The sequence below is a fragment of the Podarcis erhardii genome (assembly GCF_964252035.2).
Source record: "Podarcis erhardii genome assembly, chromosome: 1".
NCBI classification, from domain to species: domain Eukaryota; kingdom Metazoa; phylum Chordata; class Lepidosauria; order Squamata; family Lacertidae; genus Podarcis; species Podarcis erhardii.
This window is the reverse complement of record NC_138497.1, coordinates 43,868,723-43,877,666: the sequence shown is the minus strand read 5'-3', so window position 1 is coordinate 43,877,666 and position 8,944 is coordinate 43,868,723. Positions and strand designations below refer to the sequence as shown.

Below are 8,944 nucleotides of genomic sequence, written 5' to 3'. Positions count from 1 at the left end.
TAGATATTGGGGATGGGGGGGGGGAGAGCTGTTTGATGAATCAGAATGTAGTGAAAATTGGATATAAATGACAGAGTTTTTGGTGCTTACACCTTGCAGTCACATAAGCAGAAAGGAGACAGATGTAGTATTTACAGGAGGAAGACAGTAATATTGTACACCAGGTGGCACATAGCTGAACTATTTTCAGAATGCTGCCTCAATGGAGCAGGCTTGTGGCTGCCAACTAAGATTGGAAACTCTTGTACCTAAAATGGTTCTGAAACCAGAAGGCATGGCCCCATCACACAAACTTGCAGCATTCCCTGCCCTGCAGGGCATTTACTAGGAGACGAGCAAACAACTTGGACACTTTCCCTTCAATAAATATATATATATTCATTACAATAAATACATCTTCAAGTTATATATAAAAAAGTAGTGCATTAACTGTTCACTTAAGACAAGTCGAAAGCAAATTTGGCCCCATTTGAGCCTACAGAAGGTGATACAAGTTCATATTGCACTCAACCCTGGGCGTACTAGTGAAGGTCAAGCTGGAGAAAGAGGCCGACTCCTTTGACCTAGAAGACACTCTGTGCCACACATTTGTGGCTCTTCTGCCAGTTTGTGAGGTAGAGCAAAGCTCACAGCATTTCTACACTGCTGCCAAGTCCCTGCTTAGGGTGATTTGGGGCAGGGGCAGGGGCGCTTCAGAAACACTTAAGAAAAGCACATTGTAGCTTCTGGCCCTTCCCTTTGAAGATGAAAAAAAACACTGTTTGGCTTCCTCAAACCCCGTTTGCAAATCTACTCAGAAGTAAGCCTCAGCAAATGCAATAGGACTTGCTCCCAGATTAGCATGCATAGGGTTGGAGCCTTCCAGAGCATTTTTCAGGCAGCTTCTCGTCCTGCAATGATGGAGGCTCTCTCCAGTTTCCACTGCCAGTCCAGTGACAAGAAGTATCCCTCCCCTCTTAAAACTGCCTCACCCATTGGCTTTATTAATCTGACTTTTAGTTGTATTAAAAAGTGTGTCTATTGTGTTTGCTCTTGTTCTTGGTCAAAAAGGTATACTTCAGCCCCTCTGGAGGGCAGAGTCACGTTCATTCTTCCACTGAAGACTCCTCAGGTTGGTATATGTAGGGCAGGATGGAGATCAGAGCCTCCTCAATTGAGAACAAGTGCTCATCTTCTACCTGAGGGCAAAAGTAGCGCATGAAGTCTGCCAGCCGCAGCAGGTACTCTATATTGTGGCCAGAACGACCACTGGAAACTATTATTTGAGCTGCAATGTCCTCTTCAGATGCTGGACCAAGGTAGGAGGGATTCTGCGGGGTTGCAATGTAAACCAGGGCTAGGATAGGCTCATCAGTCTCTTTATCCTGTGGGTAGAACTTCACCAGCTTGGTGTCATAGCCTCCAAGCACGGCTTCCCGCATATTTAAATATTTGAGCGAAGCAGCAATTTGATCACCACGGAGTTCATAGGCAACGCCCCATGTGCAACCCTGCAATGAATAAAAAATTGACAAGGATTACTTGCTGTGACAGAGGCAGAAACAGAATCATATGCATTATTATATCCTGGAAGCTGATGAAACTCCTGTTTTTTACGTAAACCTGTTAACTAGGTCACACAAGGGATGGATAAATGTCTCTTCAAAAGAAAGCACGATTATCCTTGTTTCGACAACTCCTTTTGTGACATGAAAGGAGAGCACAGATAGATTTTCTGATCACCTTGTCCATCGCTTTTACATTTTTATTCTGAAGACTCATGCAGAAGCAAGCTCATTGTTCTCAGAAAGGCTACAGATTGGTCCAAAATGCATCTGATCAGCTGTGTTTTGCTCCTCTATTATGTCTCAGTCTTAAACTTTCAGTGGGTCTATGACTGTATAATAAACAACAGACTTTAATTTCCACACAAAGACATTTTTGACAATTTTCTGCTCATTTTACTACATGTCTTTGTAACACAAATAAATACTAAGACTTGCTCACAGAGCAGTCACCACACTCCTTACCAACTGAAGCAATTTTGCATTTGCTCATCTCCTGTCCAGCTATGCATAACATACAGCTTGCTGCCAAGTCCAATCTCATTTTAAAGGACTTTGAGGCAGGCTGGAGAAGTCAGAGACCACTAAATTATAAAAACACTGGCTATTCCTTCCACTCCAGCCTACCCACTAAGTGATTAATCCAATCGGCTCTTACAGAGGCTCCCGGAAGGACATGGCACCATTGACTCAACCACATACCAAATATTTTTCAGCAACTATTTATCTTGTAGGATGTCTCAAATATTATCTCAGCTTTCTCTCATCACCTGAAGATAAGCCCATGTTCATGGTCCCTTACTATATACACAGCATCCCACTATCCCAACTGCCTAATGTTTCTTGAGGCATTTTGGGCATCCTCCTAAAGCCATAGAAACAACAAATGCTACATACATGTCTAGCTGCAGCACTGTGACGAACCTCCCCTTCCCCCTCTGTGCAGGAACTAAAGGGGAGGTGGTGAACTCTTAGAACTGTTCTGGATTATGCCCAGAAGAACCCAGATTAAGACTTGCTTTACAGGTGTGTTGAATGAACTGGATAAAGATGTAGGCATAAATAACTTACCTCATAATCCTCTTGGAGGGTGACCACTCTACCAGGCTGAACAGGAGAGGAAAGGGAGGGAGAGGAAAGTCAGAGTTAACATACAGTATCAGATATCCACCCAGAAAGCGCAAGCGAAGCACCGCCACACCCAAGGATGCTCCACAAGGAGACCCGCACGGTGCCAGCACTGCAGGCCAACCACACAGGAGGCACAAGCTGCTCTCCAGCCAGCACACGGGCAATGCCAAGCCAAGGGCAAAAGGGGTCGTGCGGATCTGCAGCCCCTCTTCAAACCAGCTCCCTCAGCAGCAAATGCTGCTTATAAGCTACCCATCCCTTCCAAACCTGGACCACCACCCGGGTCGCCACCCACAGGCATTCTTCCCGAAAGAGACCCAGGATAGAGAGCCGCCCATCCATCACTCCCACCCCCGCCTCGAGGGAGACCCAGGATAGAGGCGCCCACCCATCACCCCCATCCCGAGAGAGACCCAGGACAGAGAGGCGCCCATACATCACCCCCGCCCCATCTCCGCCCCCCAAGTAAAGGGGCGCCCCCTCTCACCATCTTCTCGCTGCCTCGGTGGAAGGTGTCTCCTTGCCAGAAGCGGCGGGTGTAGCCGCGGATGAAGCCCACTTTGCGCGACGTGAACTCGAAATCGGGTCTCCACACCAGCGAGCCGTAGCCGAAGACCCACAGCGGGGATTTGGGCGGCCCGCCTTCCGCGGCGGCCAGGTCTTCCTCCTGCTGCGGCCGCCCAAGGGGGCGCTCCCCTCCGCTGGGAGGAGGAGGAGGAGGATGCTGCGGGTGCAGCGGCAGCGGATCCCGCTTCATGGCCCCGCGCGAGGAACCCGGGAAGCAGCCTGCGCCTTGGAAGCGGCAGCGCTGGACCTGCGCTCCGGGGAAGGAGGCTGCCCGGGAGAGAAGGTGGCAAATGCTTGGCACGGCGGCTGGCGGCGAGGAGGCAAGAGCAAAGCGGACGCTTCCACGATTAACTGTGCGCCTCCTGCAGCTCCAGCCTCTTTAAATACCAGCTCGCCGGGCAAGCCCCACCCAGCTGTCATGGAATTCTGGCGGCTCGCGCCGTCCGCTCTCCAATCAGCGCCTCCGGCGTCACGGTAGCCGCGCGTTGTCCCGCCTCTCTGGAATCTGGATTGCTCAGAGGGAGCTGTCGGTCACGGGCGGAGCGCGCGCGCCGATTGGGTTCCCCCCGCCGCCCGCTGCATCAAGCCGGGATGATGCAACTCGGCTGGAAGCTTTCGAGCAAAGGAGGCAGGTGATTGCATCAGGCGGTCCTTTCGGCTGGACTGCGGGCGCAGCCAGGCGCGGGGCGGAGGATCGGGGTCAGCGGGGAGAAACCTGCTTTGGCGGATGGCCCTAACGGGGTGCAAGTCTGTGCATCGGCTGCCGAGGGCATTTAGGGGCAGTAGTTTGCCCCCAGTTTATGCGCTGCACGTGATATAGAATACAGTACATATTGATCTCTGCCTAGCAGTGCTGATCGGCAGGACCCCTCCCCCCCCTCCTTGGCAGGAGGGTACCATGAAATCATATTGGCACCTCTAAAGGATGTGCGGAGAGGGGACTGTACCACTGGTTGTTTTAAATATCGAAATAAAAACGAGCAATACAGGATACAAAGAAAAAGAGGCACCCTTTCCTCCATCTCTGGCATATTGCCCGGGCTGGACTAGATGGGCTTCCCAACTCTACCATGCCATAGTATTCTGTGGTAGATTACTATGGTAAAAGCAGCTGATGTCAATAGGTAGTAAAGGGGTCTGCGCCTTGTGATGGTTTCCAGCAGATGGCGGGGTGAAGCAAGGCATTATTTAGGCCTGGCTTTTTGTTGTAAAAATGGGGGGGGGGGGAATTTTGCCAAATTGGCAAATGTCAGGGGAAAACCTGGATGTATGGCAACACGATAGAAAAAGCATCGGAGACAGCTCAAAAAGCTTAAAATCCCCCCCCAAAAAAACACAACAATTTGGGTTTGTTCCCAAAAAGAGCTCATCCAATTTGGGGTGTTGGGAATTCTACTTTTTGAAATATACCAACCCTACGTTGAAATATACCAGCCCGGGTCAAAGGCACATCTCATGCGTATTTACATACACACACACACAGGCTGGGGTGCTCAATGGTGCCCGCCTGGAGGCTTTACTCAGGACAAACAAACAAACAAACAAACAAACAAAAACAGGCTAGCCCCCGCCCCCACTTCCCAACAGGCATCTTCATAAATCCTCCTTCTCATAAGATGATCTATATTCTCCAGCTAACAAGAAACGCACATGCAGGAGAACCATGGGCACCTTAGAGGTTGTTTGGCTTAAGTGCAAGAGCAGGATGGGTGTTGGCTTAGCATGGCCAGGCAGTTGCTGAGGCCCCAGAGCCCACTTGGAGGGCCTACTGGCTTGGATTTCTCCTTGGACGCTGAGGTGGCAAAACCACCACTGCAGGTGGTAGAGGCTGCCCTGTGATGTTTGACATTCACCCTGGATGAGAAGGATTGGGCTACTAGCCATGGTGGCTATGTAAATTGTACCTCCACCTTTGGAGGCAGAACATCAACATTCCTGGATGTCAGTTGCTGAGGAGCATGAGTGGGGAGAGTGCTGTTGCGCTCAGGTCCTGCTTTGAGACTTTCCATAGACCTCTGTGAGAACAGGATGCTGGACTTGGTGGGTCTTTGGCCTGATCTTATGCTCTTAGCACAGTGAAGAGATTTTTGCAGGAGCAACTGTCACTTCCACCCAGTCACTCTCTCTCTCTCTCCCTGTGGGCACCACGAAGGGGAGCATTAGTCCTGCTGAGAAGAAGAATAGGGAGCCCACCAAAGGTATTTTGCTGAGGGCTTCTCATAACCTAGAACCAGGCCTGTGTCTCGTGTCACCATCTGCTCTCTATTCTGTGTCATCATCAGTTGCCGAACTGTTGCTTGAGGCCAGCATAACAGTCAGTGGTGCTAGTAGCAGCTGCTGTGGGGGGTATCTGTGCTGAGATCTGGTCCTCATGGCTTCCTGAAGGGTTGTGCCAGCTCAGCAGACAGTGGTAAGATGGAACTACTTGCCAGTGCTATTTTTCTAGAAAAAGAGATGCTGGAATTCACCACAAATGCCTCCTTTGTTCTCTTGCAATGCCACCCACCTGAGAGGTGCCGTAACTGAGTTCTGGCAAGTTCCGGCTGCAAAAAGCCCTGCTACTACTAGCTAGGATTTAGGGGTGGGGTGCAGAAAATGCATGGGGATAATACAAAACGATTGCAAGAATCTGACCTTGCTTTTAGTCACTTGACCAAAATGAATGAATAAAATTGTTTGCTCACCAGTTTCTGCAAGGGTTGCGGATGCATGGATAACAATGCAGTGGAGGTGAGATGAAGTGAGTGGGCCAGGCACAGGATGTGGTTTCAATTTGCTCTGACAATGGTGTCAAGGTATTAGCCATCTCAATGGCAATGTGCAGCTCAGTGCTTGGGCATGGGGATACATCAATAAGCCCTACTGCCTGACTCCTCCCATCCATTTTAATGAAACCATAGTTTCCCTGTTGCCTTCAGAAACTGTGGTTAAGGAGACTTTCACAAAAGAAAAGTAGGTTGGCCCTCCTCTGCCCAGCCTGTAATTCAAACATTGGCTGGGCATCAAGAGTAAAGATTGGTCTGAGAAATCTATAATGGCCTTTAAAGATAGTGGTCTGGAGATAATAATCAAGACAAGAGAAAGGTCTGCATTATGAGTGCCCATATATCTAATGATGAGGCATGAAGCACCCGGTAACCTAAATAGATCATGCAAGACTCAAGAGTTCCTGTGGGTTCAAAGACAACAGGCAGTGACGTGTTGGGTGTGGCCCCAAATTCTCCAATTTAGGCAGGCAGAGGAAGGAAGATACGAAGAGGCAGAGGCTGAACTGCTCACTGACTAGACTTTCCTAACCCTACTAGGTCAAACATTTAAGTGGTGCATCTCAAGCACCTTGCTTATATTATGAGTGTTAACCTCTGTAGCAGCCCTTGGACAAGGTACAGAGCTGACTGGGCCATTCTTGTTGCATCATAGAGAGAATTTGCAATAGATTTTCAAGGTTTATGTACTTTGTTTTAAAATGTGCCTTCAGAATCATTTGGGAATTTTTTTTTTTTAATGCTTCTATTTACTTTTTGAAAGTGATACTGAATTAAAATGTTCACATGAACACTTAGTCCAGCACTTATTTAACTTAAAACCCATGGCTTCAGAACCTGCATTTCCATTTCTGAGGGGCATGTTGCAAATGCCGAAATGCTAATACCTCCATTCAAAGCCCTGCCCAGCCATGTATCTTTCTGGGTGGCATGACATAAATTCTACCTCAGTTTAATCTACTTCACAGGGGTTGATGTGAAGATAAAAGCATAATTTGTATAAGAAAAAGCCCGGTAGAAAGATCCTGTGACAATGAAAGCTGAGTGGGAAAACTTTGAGACCCACTGTCCCTCATAACTACTTCCTAGTTTGGAATTCAGCTTGTCAACTACTCAGGGGGCAAAATGTCCCAAACCTTTGTATCAGGGGTCAGCAAACTTTTCCAGCAAGGGTCCTGTCCACTGTCCCTCAGACCTTGTGGGAGGCTGGACTATATTTTGAAAAAAAAGAAATGAACGAATTCCTATGCCCCACAAGTAACCCAGAGATGCATTTTAAATAAAAGCATACATTCTACTCATGTAAAAACACCAGGCAGGCCCCACAAATAACCTAGAGATGCATTTTTAATAAAAGGGCACATTCTACTCATGTAAAAACACGCTGATTCCCGGACCGTCTGCGGGCTGGATTTAGAAGGCTATTGGGCCGGATCTGGCCCCGGGCCTTAGTTTGCCTACCCCTGTTTTATATCATTGGACAAAGACAAATCCAGGCTGGCTCAAGTACTTGGGATTCTGGTATGCAGAGTCAGCAACAGACATGGTGCTTTGCAAGACCTGCATCCTTGTCAGGCTAGATTAGAATTTTGCTGTGAGAAACTGTTCCTCGCCAGGCTATAGTGGAGGAGTGGAATTACTGGCTCATATTTAGTAAACAAATTATCCCTCCAGGGTGAACATTCAGTGTGTTAGTCTCAGGTGACTGAGGCATATGCACAGGTATGGATTAGGCTTCTTTCTGACAATGGTGAATCACAGCCAAGCAAGAAGGCCATTTACAGAGCTGGGGTGATGCATCAGAACGGACTGTAACAAAAGCAATTATCTTCACTTCAGCTACAGACATCATACATCTAGAAGCAAGCTGAGGATGTTCCTGTGCTGGAGATTGCTGGACAGTGACCAGCTAAGAAACTTATATAGATAAAACAGAGTCATGGAGAGATCGTACTGTTCAGAGAACACTGACAGCGAGGTAACAACTGGCAGTGCAATGCAAACTCAGCTCAGTTTGGCCTGTCTTGCGTCAGCTTTCTGCTTGACGTTTATTCTTTCTAGTTAACTATCAAGACTTGGTGGAAAACCAATTGGTGGAAAACCACTTCCTTTCATAGGATTCCGGTTTGCGCAGTTTGTTGGGCAACTGCATGAACCTATGGAGTTAGAGTGAACCCATGTATAATAAATCAAACTAGCTGGGTTTTTTTTTTTTAATAACAGCAATGCTTTTCATATAAGCAGATTATATTTACATAGGATAGATTCAAGCTGCTATTTTAACAAATCTTCAGAAAGGGTTAGGTTTTAAGGATTGGGTAGAAACTTGCAGCAATCGCATGGCTGCTTAGATGGAATTTCTCCCCTTTTCCTTGTTATGCAAATATAACAAACAAACAAACAAACAACAACAAACTCAGCTCACATTAACAATAAAAATAATCCATCACTGCTGACTTAAAAAGACACGCATATATGTAAGCATTTTATATGTCCAAATAGATATCCAGATTTATGATTATGATCATCATTCCTGCATTGCAGGGGGTTGGACTAGATGACCCTTGGGGTCCCTTCCAACTCTACAATTCTACAATTCGATGATTATCAATGATGTATACTAGTTATATGCCAAAATTCATCCCTGGTACTATTGCAACCAGCTCCCAGGTCTTGTTCCTTTCTAAGGAATCAAGTTCAGCCTTCATGGCTTTTAGCCATGGCTCTGCATCCTTTGAGGTTAACTCCTGGACCTCTTGGAAGCTTGAAGTTTCCCAAACCTTCTCTGAGTTACTAATCCCAACACTGCCCCACAGGGCAGAGGGTGCCCTCAGCCATAGTGGCACAATGGAGACTGGCCAAAGGTGAATATAAAGCCAGCACTTTACCTTGGGAGGCAGCATTGGCAGGAGCAGGGCTGCTGCAACAAACAAGCCT

General features: G+C 47.5%; 1 protein-coding gene across 1 annotated transcript; it reads right to left on the bottom strand.

Annotated features, from left to right (window-relative positions):
• Nucleotides 1-358: 358 nt before the first annotated feature.
• CHAC1 (ChaC glutathione specific gamma-glutamylcyclotransferase 1) lies at nt 359-3,604 on the bottom strand. Its single transcript, XM_081852085.1, has 3 exons — nt 3,163-3,604; nt 2,616-2,651; nt 359-1,490 (listed from the first exon to the last, which is right to left on the bottom strand). Exons 1-3 carry the CDS (start codon nt 3,430-3,432, stop codon nt 1,086-1,088), a joined length of 711 nt encoding a protein of 236 aa, XP_081708211.1. The 5' UTR covers nt 3,433-3,604; the 3' UTR covers nt 359-1,085.
• Between the last annotated feature and the right edge of the window lie 5,340 nt (nt 3,605-8,944).